The sequence below is a fragment of the Macrosteles quadrilineatus genome, unplaced genomic scaffold (genome assembly GCF_028750875.1).
Source record: "Macrosteles quadrilineatus isolate MER2022 unplaced genomic scaffold, UCM_ALF_1.0 Scaffold_6__1_contigs__length_79288215, whole genome shotgun sequence".
NCBI lineage: Eukaryota > Metazoa > Arthropoda > Insecta > Hemiptera > Cicadellidae > Macrosteles > Macrosteles quadrilineatus.
Genome location: NW_026542599.1, coordinates 2424145 through 2443805, shown reverse-complemented (window position 1 = coordinate 2443805; position 19661 = coordinate 2424145). Strand labels below are relative to the sequence as shown.

At 30.4% G+C, this 19661-nt stretch overlaps 1 protein-coding gene across 1 annotated transcript in view; it reads left to right on the top strand.

The window, feature by feature from the left end:
- Nucleotides 1–19661, top strand: part of LOC128996523 (protein madd-4-like) — a 125940-nt gene that overhangs the window by 21418 nt on the left and 84861 nt on the right. The window contains exon 2 of the mRNA XM_054421904.1: nt 2463–2549. Coding sequence (XP_054277879.1) covers nt 2463–2549 — 87 coding nt within the window. The remainder of the gene's footprint in view (nt 1–2462; nt 2550–19661) is intronic.

The window sequence follows — 19661 nt, the reverse complement described above, 5'->3', positions numbered from 1 at the left end:
CCTTTCTTATAGAATTTGTAACTTATGATACTTTGAAAAAATATCTTGAAAACAATAGTACGTCAACTAGAATGTAAAACAATAAATTACAACGGCAGGAACAAATGGGCTAAGACTCGAGAGCTGGCGATGGGACAAAGGAATTGGACAGAAGCTGATAGTTTTACAAGTGCTACCTCGACTTGAAATATTTGTTGACATTTACTACTTAACTTACGACAATTTGTAAAGTACTACCTGCACAGCTGTATGCTATATGCTAATTGAAGTGCATAAATAATATTAAAATTGTAAAGCCACCTTTAAAACTACACTAAGTTTAAGGAAAACGTTCAAACAAGCTAAATTTTTTATTTTTTAATTTTTTAAATATTTTAATCATTATCGTACAGCAAACGAAAAACAAAAGCTAATACTAGTTTAAAATTTATATACTGTATACTATTTTAAAGTAAAATGTGTGTTTGTTCAACCATGTAGAGAAAATATGAATTACAATGTTACTTAATTGATCCATCTTAGTATATGGTAAAAAATAACATATTAAAATAAGAACGACCACACCCTGGAAAACACTATTACTATCTTAATAATCAATAAAATGAACTTAAATAATAGTTAATATTGTGAAACAATCTGAAGTTCTGTCAATTTTATCAGAATTCCCTGAAATCTGATCACAGTTCTGATTTTTAAAAAGCTGTTAAATACCAATGTGTAAGAACGCAATCCAAACATATTGTTAGGAACTATAAACAAGCATTGAGCATGTTTAATAAATTAAAACATTTTAATTGGCCATCCTAAAACTTAAGAAAAAATATTTTAATTTACAGTAGGCGATATCAGTACATGCATCCTCTTCAACGTTTTTTATATATCTACACGTACTTCCCCAATAGGAGATGAAAATAATTAAAGAAATAATAAAATAGGTATAATTAAACTTCTATTAAAATCTAAAACAAATCGCGTTTGGAATATTTGATTTGTAATTTATTGTCCCCCATGTGTGGTATTTAAGATAAGAAAAACTCGATTTTGCTTCCGCTAATACGCTGTTGTGAAGGTTATAAGCTCTGGTGGTGGTGAATCAAAACATATCTCAAATGTTGACTGATTCCAGCCATAATCTGCTTGTGCTAATATCTCTTTTGTTCTGCAAATCATAAACAAACAGATTCGGTTGCGTTCAATTTGAATTGTTACGCCGTTACGCCAACAGATATTTGGCGATTTAACAGATTAACACAAAACTATTATAGCATGTTTTTAGAATTTATTTATGAAACAACATATTGTTCATTTCTAAATAGTTTTGCGATTTTTTCAATTACTAAACAACACAAATTTAAGATAATATTAGGACCTTTTTATTTTTTGCTATAAAATTGTAAGATGAACTCTGTTTTTTAATATAAAATGTCTGAGAATGACTAATTATTCACTATTTCGTTTGTAATAAAATTGCACTATCTTTTATTTCAATAATTTTCTTTGACTTAAAATCTAATATTATCCCTAGTAAATTATATTGTTCATCAAAATTGTACCGATGATGACTATATGTTACAATTTATTGCATTGTATATAAAATCCATTGTAGTCTATAATTTCCATAACCTACATAAAACAAATTTTACGAACATATTTCAAAAGACCATGTATTCATAGTAAATAAACATTATAAACCTAATGTAACTATGCAATCAACATATTAACCCAATAACTTAATATTATGAATGCAATTAAGGAAAAGTATTGTGAAACATTCACGTCATTACCACAATATGTCAATATTTACACGTGGGCTAACTGAAATATATTTAAGTTTTGATGATACGAGTTTTATTGGTACTTTTCTATCCACAAACAATCAACGTAAATATTCCTAAACTGTATTAAATGTTTGGCTTTTCTCTAATCTGTTTATTTATAACCGTTCACCTATTATAATTATAAATAAAAATCGCAGACAGTTTATAGTCTATGGTTTACCCCGGTGGCTATTTTATGTTTTATCCAAGGAAGGAAATAAAGCTCTAACTGTCTGTGTTTATGGTTGGTTTACGACGGATTTATACCCGATACATTTAATGACTCCGATATTTGATATTGGTTTTGTTGTGCACCTATACTGCTGGTTTATATTTTGTAAAGTATCCCCACGGACAAGTTTACCACCCTTATAAATATGAGTAGAGAATTTATGTTTATTTCTTGGTGAGTGTTTACTATTAGTGTAAACTATAAATATTGTGTGATATGTTTCAGATTTGTAATGAACATAAATTTGCACGTTTTCCCACGGGATATCTATCTATGGAATTAAAATAATATTGATAGCAGTCAAGGTTTTATTGAATGAATAAATCAGTACAAAGACAACTTTCCCAATCACCTTTCAAAATAGTAATGATAATTTTCAAAATTTGTGTTTAAAATATGTATGTTATTTACAGGGGCGGGTTCATGGTGCAGAAAACGACACGAGCTCTCCTGACGACGAAAAAGCTTTGCGACAGTTAGAATGGGAGGAAGAAAACCAGGTAGGTTAAACACTCTAGAACTTTTTGAAACTCTTACAAATGAAAATGTAAAAGATATGTTTCTGTGGAGACACAAAGAAGGAAATGATTAGGCCTACACAGAGGGGGTAGACTTCCGTATCTTTTATCACAAAAACTAAAATTCGATATATTGTTTGGTTAGTTAGGTAAGTTTAACCTAATCTAACTAACCAAACGATATATATCGAATGAAACAATCGAATATCGATATTTTCATTCGGTTGTTTGTGCCAACAGATACGGAAATCTACCCCACAGAGGAAGCATTCATAGGTACTTTTAAGTGGTGTCTAGGGCAAAGTCCAATACACTCCTCACCCTCGTGTACTACAACGCTCACGGTGGATGAAGACCCATTGAGCGCCCTGTGCGATAGGATTTTCCGCACCACTCGGGTTCTACCTTGCTCGTCACAAGTATATTTCCTGTAACACACTACGGCTGATTATCCAGTGTCGTCCCATAGGTGTGTTTCCTCTGTACATTACTTATATGTTGATCAATGTGCGTGCACACGGGATCCCTTGGGCCAAGAAAACCCATTGAAAACAAACCTTAAAATACCTTGGAGGCGGCCGTCTTGGATCATTTCAAACAAACCATTTTTTTCTAATACTAAAGTGTTTGTAATTTAAATATCTAGGGCATAATGAGATTAGACAAATTTCATTATAATTTGTTATTGGTTTTCCAATACAGCCCTTGGAGGCTAACGGCGATCTTGAATTTGCCCGCCATACGAGCAATGTAAATTTTAAACGATCGTTAAAGACCTATGTACCATCTCAAAATATTTGTTTTCAAATACCAAAGGGCACTAAATATTTCGAATATCTAGGGCACTATAAGATAAGAAATTGTCTTTGTAGTTTTGTAATCGTTTGATGAGGTAGAACGGCTAGGCTCCAAGGACTGAAATCTTAGGGTTCCGGGAATGAGATATGAGATCCGATATAGATGATATGAGGGTTACAATACACTGAATAATTGTTGTAATTTTTGTAGCTAAAACTATTTAAGAAGTTAAATAAAGTAGGTAAATTTTTATATAAGATGAAACGAGAATTCCATTTAAATAAATAAGCATATCAAATGTGTTCGAAACTGTTTCAAACTCAGTCTTTATATTTATGTAATTATTATAAATTTACTATCGATATGTATAGAGATAAACTGTAAATCAGTCTGACTAACTAATTATAGTATTTCAATCTTTAGGGGGGCTTTTAAAAAGTAGCTAACCTACTTTAAACATCAGTATAAGCGAAATTTCCCCATTATTTTTTTTTAGTTTGCACAAACCTAAAAATCATAAGGTATCTGGTTCTGATTTATTCCTACACAATTTATTCGTTCCTTTTTTTAATTAATGAAATAAAACATATGTTAAGTTACATTTCATAGGTCATATTCTCATTTTACCAGTCAATTTATAAAGCCAAAATAAAGATAAATCTTGGTAAAGATGTTTTTTTTTTTATTATTGAAGAATTACGTTGTTCCTATCAATTTCGCATCGGGTAATTACTTAAATGGACTTTTAGTAAAACCCATTGAGTTTATCTTCTCATGCAAGATATACATCTAGAAACTATGCTCATACAAAAGATATTTTTGAGTTTACAAGTGAGATGTGAAGTACCCACTGTTTCAAAGTTCCTGCTGAAGATTTAGAGTCTAAAGTGTTCAACACAACTGACGGAGATTACATTTATGCAGAGGAATTCTCTTATTACACTTGTAAGATAAGTTTCTATGTTTTCGCTGAGCACGTTTATATGCGGCCCTTCCCTCCAGTATAATGTTAACTACTTGATACAGTTTATCGTGTTTTATTACTAGAGTTTAATTTAACAGTTTAAACTATTATATGTTGTCCTTTCTGTTTTATTAGCGGTATTATCAAACTTATATCTGCAACCCTTGCTCTAAATTTTAATTTGGATTAAAATTTTTTTTAAGTTTAGCCTGTAGTATAATGCAACAAAAATGATAGCTATATAGTGTTAAAACTATTTAGAAGAAAATTAAGATGACAAGATATTTAATAGCCTACAGTAACACTATTTCGCGCATACCCCATTTTATAAGGGATGTAAGGAATGTCTTTGGAGTGGATGTTATTTTATTTTAGATTCATATTTGATATATACATTACTTGTCAGGTTCTCTATATGTATAAAAAAGAACTTACAATATCTACTTCTTTGCAAACTATATAATTAAGTATTTAGGCCTACAACTCATATTAGATTTAACCTAAGTTCTCTAAATACATATTATTTTGAGGCATATATGAGTTAATTGTTAATCTCAACTAGGTATTACAAGGATAATGTTAACTAAAAAACTAGTTTAAGCAAACATTGAAATAAATCCGAAATGTGTGACGACTTATATTAATCAAACAATTTATTATCAGAGAATAAACAGCTGCAATGATTATTTAACGCCGGCATATTTTGACTACAATGTACTCATTTTCATTTTCAAGGTCCTGCCAATTTTTTTTTAATTCTTTAATAAACTATTTCATAATTTAAAAATCAATATACACTTTCTTAATATAAACAAGACGTAAATTGTTTACAGTTTATAAACGTAAATACAAATAATGGAAATAGTATCAATTTTAATGATAAGTTTAACAATAAAAGTATTACACACTTTCCAAACATTGGTCCAAATAGGCTTTGGTACTATATTTTGTGAAATTTTCACAGGGTGAATCATCTAATCTTTTTGGTAACACGATATGCATAACACAATCTCGCAACGTCGATACTTGAATGTTCGTAATCTGTCAATGTCAAATGCATGTGTTACACCACGTATGATTAAACCTATCTTGTCTTAAACACTGAAACATAATTTCTACGCCTTCCTACACATGTATTACGCATAGGTTTATACCTAAGTTGAGTACAGGGACATTTTGGATTGTTTTTATTTGTTTGAAATTTGTTTGTTATTTTTTAGACGTCATAATGAAATTTATGTTTCAAACAGTTGTTGTGTAAAAGATAATCACTAAAATGTAGGTTTGAAACGGCATAAGGTAGAAACAAGACCACGTATTGGACCGTTCCTTAAAAATACCAATGACATTTTTGTAAACTTAAATAGAAACACAACCTAATTTTCAACTTATAATCGAAAGCTTTTGGTGCAACATTCTATTGAAGTTTTCTACTCATTCCCTCCAATATTGTCTGAGTTATTTATATACAGGTGTAAGATACTAAGATAGCTGAAATATGGAAAGATTATCAAATTCCCTTCATACAAAGACTGGAAAATTTTCCATCTTGTTGCTCAAAGAGGGTGAAAATTGAAACGTTACTGAGAAGAAACCCATATATTTTTGTACAGCAGATTTTTTTTGTTTCTTTCTCAAACATAGATTAGATTACTTTTTAACTTATTTACTCTTCACAACCGATAAATATATTACGCTGTTAAAGTTATAATAGTCTGGTTATATTCTAACTATAAAAGGTCAAGTAGACTCATCATTCATTTTATAATAGTTTTACATATTTTTGCCGAATCAAAATGACATTATGCTCTTCCCCCTCCTCCCAGCTAAGAAATGTTTTTTTTTCACCACACTTCGATGTTTTTAGTCGTTTTACAAACATTGGAGGTTGAAAGCTACGTTTCCATGCCACGTATCCATTGGTGGTACATGCCAGCTATCATCTTCAATATCATCTTCTTGGGGTAGGGACCAAGCAGGTTTTTCATCCCTAGGGCCGAAAACCAGCAGTTTGCTTATTTACTTGAAAAGATTTATTTAAATTAAATACACAAGCAGTATCCATGTGCATTGCAATGTGCTTGTTTTATTGTCACCGCTGCTTGGCATCTATCTATTATTATTTTACTGATTCCTCAAAATATTTTTCAATAACCTTAAAGTTGTACTTGTGTTGACTGTTAGTGTGAATTGTTATTGTGGTGAATAGGCTTAGTGGTAATAGGGTATAGTGTGGTGAAAAATAGCGTTCGTACCACAGGCCGAAATGGATTTGCAGACCTCGATCTTTTTAGGTTCTCTTCTTCGTCTCGAGCATAAAAACCTATCTCGAGTCGGCAAGACTTTTTTAGGCCCGAGGTAAAAATATAACTTACTTTTTTATAATTTGAATACGTTTAAGTTTTATTACAATTCAAAGCTTTAGCTGTTGGTATAAGAATAAATTCCATTTCCGAATTAAACATTTACATAGTTTTAGATTGAGTAGTTCAATTTAGCCAACGACAGTGACCAGTGATGCCAATTACTAGCTGTCGAATACGGTTCTTTTCTACCAAGTGAAGCTGATAGGTCAACCTGATGTAACCAATAGCATTTTATTCGTCACTGTGAATAATTGGAGGAAATATAGAGTTTTTACTGTGAGAAGCCCATTTAACCATATGATATTCTATTTGAATTACAATATAAGGTGTGTATTCCAGTTAGTCATAATCTCAAAGGTATTCCAAAATGAATATACTGTATTATTGCAATTTTGTATACTTTAAATACACACGATGTGTCCAGTAGCCAATTCTGCTTTGCAAATCGTTTTAGGCATTAGTGACAAGTCAGCTGTTTTACCCCTTTGTGTGTCCCACGCACTAATACTCCTTCCAAAACTGTTCACCCCCCGCCAAAAATTATCATCACAGCATGCTGTTCATACGTAACACGGAATTATGTTTACAAAACGTTAATTGTAAAATAAAATTACAAAGTAGAGTTTATACAATTTTGTGCCTTAATAGCTAACTATACGCTTGATAATTACTATTAAAATTTAATAATAACTTTTATCTAACCATTTTACGATATATATGTTCTATTATAATACTTCTATGATAACATGACGAGATAAAATATTAAAAAATTGTAAGCAAACGATTATTTTAGATGTAAGTCCAAATCGAGTATTCTTTTCCACTAAACTAAAATGTACTAAATATAATCTAAGTTAAATAATTGTTTTTAATATTAATTATGTAAACTCGTTAAAAATATAAGAAGTATAACACCTCGAAAGTCAATTATGTTAAGGGGTTTGTGTAATTATAGTAGCTTTATTAAAAAGTTAAATTAAAATATAACTTTCTGTAGGGATTAGAAACAAAGTATATTAAGAGTAAACAACCAAAAATATTTTCTAAGGAATGTTTTTGGAAAAATATGGAAATATCATTCTTTAATCATAGTCTATTAATTCAAGTCAATAATAATTGGATTTTCAAAAAGGCCTTTTCTTGTTCTTACTTCAATTTTTTTCTTCTTTTGAAAAAAAAAAATACTAGAAGAAAAACAGTAAAATACTAAAACAGAGTCGGAATTTCAGTTGGAATTGTTTTCAAACAATCGGCTTTGCAAGGAAGTCGCTAATGCAAATGTAAATAGTTCCAAGGAACCAAGTTGTGACAAACAAGTCACTCGGTTTTGTAATAAACAACAAAACTTTGTTTTGCTTACAATTTACACTTTGCCGAATTGGATTTCAGAATAAGTTGAAATAAATAGCCCAAAAATATTATCTACTTAGGATTTTCCTGTGGGATTTAAATAAAGCAACACAAAATAAAATCTCTTTTTTCTATAGTTTTCGAAGCCGTGACATATATTTTAGTTTAGTACAATAAGAATAATACTTTGAAGTATATTTTATTCTTTAGCATTCAGATTTATTAGTTTATAAGATGCGTGGTGTTACAGGGTAAAAGATTTTGAGTGGGTTGACTAAGTTTAATTCGTTATCATAGTCCCTTTTACTTTATGTGCAATCCATTGTAAAAGTTGTACTTTATAAGCTAGAAAAACTTGTATAACTTGGTATAACATGTAGAATGTTGCGGTGCGAAATAAATAGCCACACAATTATGTATTACAAAAAACTTAAATCACACCCAGGAAAGATTTAATAGCTTTATCAATAATATTATATCCTGAATTGTTTAGTTTATTGACTAATCTCTTGACAAACGTTTGACAGTAAAGTCAGAAGTTACCTGATTCTAATCTGTCTGTGTCAAATGATGATTTATCCAACTCTGAAACCTAAATTTGCTGATGTCGTTCTTTCAATCATTGGGAAGGTTAATGCTTAACTCATTGAAATTATTCATCTAGATTTCCAGATTATTTTAACTGTAGTGAAGACGAAAATATATTTTCTTTTATTATAAAAATTTATGTTGAACGTTTGAGCATTACAATTACGTAATGTTCATTCAAGCAGTAAATCAATATTTGAATTAAAAGGGAAGTATTTTTAAAAATGTATAAAACTCTAAACGCTTTAAGTACAGGTTATCACCCGTAAAACATACTTTGAGTATGGTATTATATAAATATATATAATTGTAATTATTATTTTTGTTACAAAATTAATATTTTAACATATACGCGTTTATAAGTATTCTTATAATCTAACTACCGGATATTCTCATTGCTTCAATTTTTTTATTAAGTGAGCATAAAGTTTTTTTACGTAAATATTTTTTCCTTCATCCCTGGTAAGGCTTATGAATTATGAATCAAATAAAAAAATCAAGTATCAAGCTATATGTTTATGAATAGTTCAGCAACGTTTAAATAGTTATGAATACGATTATTTTAAATTGTTATTAGTCAAAGTAATACTGATATTAAAATATGACGTTTCATTCAAAGGTATCAGTAACTAATAAATGGAAATTATATCGAAAAGTATTAAGAAATGTTCATCCACATTCTTATATTTACCATTATTTTTGTTCTTGGTCATAATAAGAGAGATAATAAATATATTTTTTTATTAAAAGTATCAGTTCCTAATAAATGGAAATTAAATGGAAAAGTATTAAGAAACTTTAAATTAAATGTAAAATCTGAGAAAAAGAATTTAACAACTATGACGATAATTAAAAGCAAATATCGTTTTGCAGAACTTTTAACGACTATCAATACTAAGCATTGGCAAAACGAATAACTTCGGGAAGATTCATTTTTTTTCTTTAGTTTAACAATCGTTAAAGTTCAAATAATGAGGCAAAAAAAAATTAAATAGGTCAACAAATGTAGTGTTTGCGATCATTTAAATAATAATTTAGATTTTTAATCGACTATGAAACTTGTTTTTTATTTAACACTTTTTAAATAAATTTTATGACCCAGAGCTAAATTATTGTGATACGTGTAATTTAAATAATTGAAATAGTGTACAGAATAATATAATGAAAATAAAATTCAGAATATTCGTTATTTCATATACAAACTGGGCCTAATAAATAAACTTTGTCACAGAAAACGGTGACCAAATCCATGTTTTTCAACATAATAATTTACTAACCTAGAGCAAGCAACATTTCTATTATTTACTTTTGGAACATTAACCGCAATGCTATTTTGTAACTGTATATTCAAAATAAACTTGTAAGTAATTATATTTATTATTTTATTGAGATATTCATGTGAAACAAATATTGACGCATTTTATAATAAAATCAATAAGTTTACAAATGAAAATAATGTTTGATCATATTAAAACTTTACAAAGGTCTCTAATTTTAGCTACGCTTCGACCCTTGCCAAGATAAGGTCAGCAGTTTAGGTTCGCTATCGACCGTTCAAATTAGTTATCCCTTCATTATATCGTAAACCATCCCCTAAATTTTATCTCCCCCATCCATTCAACCCTTACAATATCCCCCGATATTACTAGATTGTGAATATTTTATTGCAATATTTAGCTAATTATTTCTTTTTGTAGGATAATGTTTGTTAGACAGGAAAGCTATATGCTAAAGCTTTCCTGTCTAACTAATATCATACTAATGTAGCATATTTACAAGTGAAATTAATCTGCTGAATATTTCACAGTAATCAATACATTACTATTATGAATCAATGCTAATGCGAAGATAACGAATTATTTATTTTAAAATGTTTTGATTTCAATACATTAAAGTATAGGTTAACCCCTTGCCCTATGTTTTATTTTACTACAACAAATAAAAAATAAATAAATTGAGTTCCAAAAGAAACAAATACCTAAAGAAGGTTCTATTCAGAATCACCTAACCTACACAGTTTATTGTACTCTTAAAGACCATTGTGTTTAAAGTAAACCTCAGTATCTAAAATTTAGTGAGAAGAACGTCAAGCTTTTATTTCATCCTATAATTCATTGGAAATCATGTAAAGGTGTGATAAAAGGTGATGATAATCCTTTTGGAATGCAACATTTTTTTTGTATTCAATTATGTAACAGTGCTTGCTTTGAATGATAACACGACGTAGATAGCTGGTTCTATACATGTTATCAGGATGGAAAAAACCTTTATATATTTCATTTCACGATATAAGTTACTGTCGATATAATATAACCGATTTTTATATGAGGTTCACTTCATCCTCTTATTAAATTCAATTTGATAGATAATGGAAATCCTACCCTGCTAGATGTACTTGTTAAACATGACCAAGTATGGAGAAACAAGCACGCATAACTACAATTAGTAAGAAATGACTTTGTAAACAGGCAATTAGTAAGCCACTTTGATTCTAGAGATACACTTAATTCGTTGTATGTATGTGCATGAGCATTTTCTGTGGCTATATGGAAATGTCAGTGTACTCGTTCCCAGCAATAGTTGGGTATAACTATTTTTTTATTTGTAAGCTGTTTATATAAACTGTCATTGTAGCTTTGCTAGTTCTCTAATGTTCTGATGGGTATCCTAGACTTTAAGCTGAGCAGGGATAGCTTTAAATATAATTTTATCCAATTTTGTATTGTCGAGGGTAAGCCATTTGGAATGTCTTGGAAAAAAAATTACATTAAAATTAATGCTTAAATAACCGGGTCAGAGGAAAAAATTTCCACTATCATTAAGTAGTAGGAATAACTAATAAGTAATAAATTCATAACTTTGACCACAGTAAAATATCAATTATGAAAGTTTTACTCTATTTTCCTCACAGAAGAACATCCTGTGAAAAAATCAAATTTTTATCCCACGTCCCATCAGAGATATTAGGCTCCAAAATTTGCGAAAATTGAAAAATCTCTTTAAAAAAAACTGCCAAAATTAAAGGACACATATGTCAGTGTAATAACTGTAGCTACATAGAGTACACTAGTATATGGAATTGTATTAATCAAATTTACAGTGATTTACAAATCATTAATGGGGAAAATAGGCTTCAAAAAGTGAAATCTATTTGTATGCGTTGCTCGTTTTTAAACATTTTTTTCACCCATATGGGTAAACATTAGGCTGATTATGATCATTGTTGAAATAAAAGATGAAAAAGTGTTGAAAAAAGTGAATTTGGTTGCAATTTTGTAACATAAGAAGGTAAAAAGATATATTCGTTTACGTTAACGCCTGTAAACTCAAAAATCCCCGTGCGCTGCAAGAAAAAATGGCCGCTACAAAAAAATGGAAAGAGATAAAAATGTAATAAAGTAATTTTGTATCTTCCAAAACACGAGGAAACAATAAATGAAAAAATAAAAAAAATATTAAAAATGATCAAGCAACGCATATTGGATCAATTGATATGGATTGACCCCATAAGTAAACAATGGTATGAACAAGAACCTTTCTAGTACGTAAGTGAAATATTAAAACATTATTTAGAAAACAAATATTATTGTACCTTATTTAAGATGGTTACAAATTTTTGTTCAATTTTGAACAATTTCTGTTTTGATAATAAACTAATACTTTTGGGAATTTAAAATATATTTAAAATATTGTTCTTCATAATTTTGAATGGTACTTTCCTGTTAAAGGGAACATTCATTATTATCGATAATTTTTTTTCTCGATATATCGATATTAACAAATTGAAACATATCAGCTGACAACTACGATAAATATTTTTCAGTATCAACAAACAGTAATGAAAATGAAACTGTTCTAAAAAAACCTAACATAACTAACCAAATTTGCTGTGTAACATTCCATGTTTAACTTGCCTTTTCTGTTATCAAAAGGAATTCTTAAACAGTACAGCAAGTTTGATTGGTTAGGTTAGGTTAGCTTAGAACAGTTTCATTTCTTAATCCATATAATAGACTATTTTAGCCTAAAAAAGATCAGTTGTCAATATGTAATGGATCGGTAAACAAAAATATCGATATATCGAAAAAAATCATCGATAATAATGAATGTTCCCTTTAACAGGAAAGTACCTTTTGAATATATAATATGTATCTTATACTCTTACTTAATCTTAGGACTTTAAACAAGTGGCGTTTTTTCCTTTCTAAAGGTAAAATCGCCAAAACACATGGTTGAACAGCATGGCACCACTATTGACTAACCATCAGCCCATAGGCTCATTGTGCTTTGACAATCCAATCTTAGTCCTCACACGGCAACACTGTATCTCTTGTACGATGCCAAGAATAGAGAATAATACAGGGAAATACAAAGAACAAGTTTGTCTTTATTTTGATTTATTGTCTGATTATTGCGAATTTAAGACTTAGAGAACGCACTGTTACTCGATAGATTATTGTAACTTCAATCACTATTGGTAAAACATATTTAGGCCTAAAGAGTTTCAGGATTTGAAACTTAATGCCATCCTCAAGTCAGAATGTACAATATATGAACAATAGTACAGAAACCAAGTCTAATCTTAAAGGATACAAAATATGAACACAAAGAACAATATGGCAATACAAATAAGAAACAACAAAATAAAGACATCAGCAATAGTTCAAAATAGATAGAAGGCAAAGACAATGGAAATTTCTAAAGAATATTGTGGTTTAAGCTTTAAAAATATCATACCAACAGTCAACACTAAAAGTTGATTTTCAACGATTATGCAACATGGATTACCAAATAAAATAACTATTTTCCTAAGCTTTAATCACATACTTAAATTTTACAGCATTAAGATTTCATCTCCACAAATTAAATATGAATTAGTCCTCATTAAACGTAAAATTTCCCTCCAATTAGTCTAGCAAAAGCAGACAGCTTAATTACAAGATGATCCTTTTAAAAGCGAAATTAGAGGCTTCTAAAGAAAATTAAACCAGTTCAGTTCAAGTACCCTTATAATTAGGCCTACACTGATCCCGAACAAGTTTAACTTTCTTTCCATTTCATATTAAAAAGATGGCAATATCAAACTTGGGTTATGCATTTGTTTATGCTAGGTCGTTAAACTATCGGTGATCGGGAATCCTTTTAGAAAAGGAGGAATTTAGATTTTAGCCTTAAAAGTGATTTCCTTTACTAAAGCACTAAATAACGCTAAGTTTGATAAATAAAGCTTTGCTGTCAAACATAAAATCATAAAGCTGTCATGATTTACGATAATGTTTCTTGCAATTATTTTACGAGGTATTGTGAAATGTGGTTTTTCATGTGCTATTTAAAATCGTTTACCTGTTAGAAATGATGTTATTTCTACCCTTAGTTTTGAAAAATTGATTTTTATGCTACTGTATTTGTAATCTTATTTATACTTGATTTTTAAAAAATCGGGTAATGTCACAACAGGAGCACTATCTGACGTTTCGATCTCGATGCAGAAATTCAACCGCATCTTCAGGAAGACTTGTACAATAATATTTCATGCTTGTCCATGACAATTATATAAGTTAAACTAGCTTGTCGTATAGGCCACTTAACAACGAGCACCGACTCATTATGCTTTTAAGCTTTTAACCCCCAATGCTATTATCTACTTTTTATTGGTCCATTTATAACGTTGCTGGTTTACTACCATAGAATAAGGGGGAGACATACTACCACGCGAATATTTCACCAAAGTTTATACATTTTGTAATCTGCAAATACATTGTTATCATTAACCACCCTTATTTCGAGTTTTATTACTTTGTGAAAAGAAACTCGTTCAACAAACTCCCCGTTTACACGGGAGAGATATTGACACTCAGTCAATACTTGAATGTGTCTAATCTGTCAAAGTCAGACCTGGGTTTCACTGAACGAAATATATTTCTCCCTCCTAATAAACCACGTTTGTTAGATTCTGTTACTCTGATGCTGAAATTTGTTTAACATTGCTACATTATTCACATTATTTTTTATTATTTTTAGCGAATTTCCCTATAGGGAAGTAGCTATTACCGTAGGTGGCACGGTAAGACCTAGACCCGGGACCAATTTACTTTTTCATTTTGATATCCCCAGAGGCCAAAAACACCATTCGTTGAAATTTTTATATATGTATATATATATATATATATATATATATATATACGTCCGTGAACGCGATAACTTAAGTAATTTTTGTCCGATTTTGATGAAATTTGGTTTAAAGGTGTAAAGCGGGATAAACTTGAATGAGTTCGCGAACCAGCACGATCGGACCATGGGAACGGGGCTTTACGGGGGGTTTTATGGGGCAAAAATTTGTTTTTCTGACTTTTGACCCTCAAAACACAAAATTTCCCGATTTCTCTTTAGACCTTTTTAAAGAGCTTAAAAAAACAAATAATTTAGTATATAAAAGTATTTTTGTTCGATTATTAGTAACGGAGAAAATTAAGAAAAATTGTAAATTTAAAATTCCCATGTTATTCTTATGGAGAATATTGTCAAATGTTGTAGTTTGCTTGTTTATGGATATATTTTGATCAAACTTGGCAAATTTATTTATTTTATACTAAGCTATCAATATTTTACTCAAAAACATACTTTATTAGATTCCTTGTAGCAGCAAACCTAGGTACTCGTTAAACCTAATGTTATTAAAATATATTTAACTGAAAATCAATTCAGACAAATGGAAATTCGTTTAGTCGGCAGGTTTGCTGCGGCGGGGGTATTTATATTTTTTATGCCCCACCTACATCTTGACGCTAGTGGGTTGCGGCATTATCACGTAGATAACATCCATTGGCGATTGGCAAGATTTGAACTCGGGACCTCGGGCAACGAAGCCCCGATCTTTACCACTAGACCAGCTCGCTTCCTATTTATTATTATTTTTTGTTACAGTTATGCTATGTCATAATTTTGTATGAGATTCTGTAAAAAAATGCAAGGCATATAACTTAGAAACTCTTTTTTGCCTATTTAATATTGCATTATTGTGTTTAGATAATAAAGTAATTGTATGGGCTATGGCCAATTCAAATATACGGAAAGTAAATAAAAGAAACGTCTTATAACACTTAAAACATATATTTACGCTTATACTGTTACTCACAAGACGGTAAATATACAAAAAAGATGGTAAGTGGTGATCGATTTCGATTGGACACTCCAATCATCATCAGACCCAATAGGCGAAATATATCAGAGTATACGCGTAAATATATGTTTTAAGTGTTATAAGACGTTTCTTTTATTTACTTTTTGTAAATTTAATAGCACTTACAATGCTGATCAAGAAGTTATTTAATTCGAATATAACCACGATTTAATTAATGAACGGAATAGTGCAGTTTTGCTATATGTTCGACAGTTTTTTTTTTTTTTTTTTTTACTTTGTTAGTGCTAACTGATAGCTCTTTGCCTACGCAATTCTTCTGATGCATGACAATGTGATGTGTAATGCTTGTGCCAAACGGTTGTAACTAGCTATCTAAAGCCCCCCACACACTACCAGACCAGACCTCCAGACCAGACCGTCTGGCTGCAACCAGACCGTCTTGGACGGCTCTACACACTCCCAGACCAGACGGTCCTAATTCGTAAAATTGAGAGACCGTGGTGAGAACTCCAACAAATGGATGAAGATTGTCACGATGGTCGGCCGTCTGACAGACAGCGCTACACACTCACAGACCAGACAAAAATAGTGGTGGGGGAACCTCAGACCGTCTGTGGTCTGAGGGTTCAACCATCAGACACGCAGACAGTTTGGTCCGAGAAAATCGGTCTGCAGACAGCCCCACACACGATAAGACAAGTGCCAGACGCCAGACCAGACGGTCTGGTCTGGAGGTCTGGTCTGGTAGTGTGTGGGGGGCTTTACAATGTATTTCAAGTAACAGTTTGGCTTCAAATGAGGCAATCATGTTCTATTTTAGTTCAACGCAAAAAATTGATTCTTAAGCCTAATCAACTCTGTGATTAAAGATCTTTAAATTAGAGACCACTCAACATCGTGCGAACAGCTAATAATGAGTATCTTGCTAAAGACTTTTAGTTGTAATATTTAACAACTAACTTTACTTCGTAGCTAAACAACTTATTCTAACTAAACAACTAATAACCAACATAACGTTCAATAATTAATTGTTATTACGAGAATCGATAATAGTTAAGTACTAGGAAAGGATTAAAACGCTGATTTCTTTAAGTTTATTTAAGTCTTAAAAATTCGTGTTTGACAAAAGACTACTTTGTACGTATACAGGAAGTCCCGGAACTCTCTACCAATAGCATTGTTTCTGATTAAATAACATATTTAAATTTTCCGGAAGTTCTTAGTTACTCACACAGTCATTATTCTATTTTTTCACTTATTTATTATATTCTAAAAAAAAAGAGACGATGGATTAAATATACGAAATTGAACCTTATTCGCACAAACATTAACAACTAGGCAAAGCTACGAAAACATTACGACAATCTTTCAAATTCATAAAACAAAATTGCGGCTATTTAAAATTTGTTCACTTAAATAACTCAAAATCGTTGATTTTACAAAAGTGTTAAATGACCACCATTTCGTTCTAGTTGTCAAGTTGTGCAAAGTTTCAATTTCGAATCACTAACCACTTTTTAGAAAAAAAAATAAGTGAAAAAACAAAATGGCGGCTATGTGAGTAACTAAGGACTTAAGGATAAATTAAATATTATATTTATATATGTTTCTTACTTAGGAAGAATGCCCTAAAATATTGGTAGGGAGTTCCGGGATACCCTGTACAATATATTTAATAACTTAAACATTTGTATAAAGATTATCAATATTTGTTTATCATAACCTCAAACACTTCGATTCATTCCTTTTCGGTTTAACTTTACCTATTTTGTGGTACACCAAACATTAGAAGCATCGTCTCAAAGATTGAGTGAACTAAGAAAGTGTTAAAGTACAAGACAATCTCATATGAAGGCCTTGCATTCACATCAAGCGCGTTTCGTCTCTTTGTCATCTTCTTTTGAGAGTCATACATTTTGTTTCGGATCCACTTCATAAAGATGATGAGACATCAAAGCCTTGAAAGACGCATACGAAGTTCTTCTGCAAGCCAGGAAATGCACGAGATTTTATTTTCGTATGTGTTCTCATTTGTTTTTTAAAGTAATTTTACAAATTTCTCATGGTTTAAATGTTTTACGCAAATTAAGAACTAGCAATTACGTAAATGTTTGATTTATTTTTTAAGTTAAAAAAGTAAATCTCAAAGGGACGTCACTGAACTGATTTACTGTTTTACATGCTAAATTGTTCTTTAAATACTCTAAAACGTAACTAACCAATTGAATAAAATGATCTAAATACACTTTTATTTACTGTGGGTAGAAATCATATTTTGCTAACATCTATTATTTCTACAATTTATTCACATAATGAGACCTTATATGGTGTAATACTATCTCAGTACAGATACTATTACAAATTACTAATTATATTTCTTGTATTTAATATTCAAAATTTACCCCATAATCGCACTTTTCATTGAAACAAAACTAGAATAACGCGAAAAAATCATTTTATAAATCTCTAAGCTGCAATGTTTTAAATTTTACATCTTAAAGTGGTAGTGCTAATGGTTTCCATCCCTATACATACAGTATGTGAAGAAAGAAGTATTGTTTCCATTAAAGTTGTGTGTGTGTGTGTGTGTGTGTGTACTACAAAGCTACTAACAAACAACACTTTTATTTAAACGAAATTCGGTATGCGAGTACTAATCCATAAAGCCTTCAAACCGTTCTCTCATCTCTTCGAATTTTTTTCTAGATTTTAATATAGATTTACCACAAAGGTGCAAAGGCTCATTAAATAAGGAAAAAATAAGATTTTCACAGAAAAACAGCTTAAACTATTTTCTATTAGAATTTAGTATGTTTAATTTAGTGTGTCCTTTTAAATGTTAACAAAATAGGACTACTCCCAATGCTGGAAAATTTATGGCTTGAAAGCAATAGACATTTTGGAATTTTCCCAAAAGATGTCATATAGCTCCACTGCTTACCTAAATACTAAAAAAGACATTAAACTAAAGGCATACGCTGTAGAAACATCGACTTATCGGTATAATATTACTGTGAAGATGACAATATAATATTATGAGTAACTTTATTTGAATTACATTGCATACCACTTTTTATCTCAGTTGTAAAGTAGTATATAGTTTTCAAAAAACATTTAAACATAACATAAACACATTAAACATAACATTTAAACGTTGAAAACCCAAAGACAAATTGTAGTAGGTGTGTGTCTTTTTGCTGACACCGTTCATTAAAATTTTAGACCCATCATATTCGCATCCCAATTCCAAATATAATCCAGTTACTAAATTGTTTGTGTCACAGTCAATCCGGTTGAAGCTAAAATTACAATACACCTATGCAGTTGAAACTGACTTTAGAACTAATAGAATATTAACTTGCTAATGACAACACCCGCCTGCAGGTTGCGGTGAATTAAATATTCACAGAGCTGCTTCATGTGAACTGCTACAACTTTGGGTGTTAGAAAATGTTTAGGGGGAAAACATGCAGTAAATATTTTTATAAATTTAGTAACTTTTACAATTTGTAAGTCGACGGCTTAATTGTTATAAATTCTTTTAACAGTAAATAAGATATGTCTTTGATTGATGGTATTCCTTTTTCCTAGGAAAAACTTTCCAACGTTTAACTATGATGTATTTTTACTAACTGTTAATATTAGTAGCAATAGCTAGTCAATAGATAAGTAATGTGTAGAATTTCAATCGCTGTCAGAAGTGCATTGTTTATTGTTTGTTTACAAATGCAAGTTTGTATTGTTTCCATGCTAAAAACCCTCTTTTTCTCATAACTTCCACAGTGTTGTACGACCAATTGATATCATTCCAATAATACTATCTGTCTTCATTTAATGTTTTAATATTCAGTTTTCTTTTAAAACTTAATTTGTGTTTTAGTTTTGAA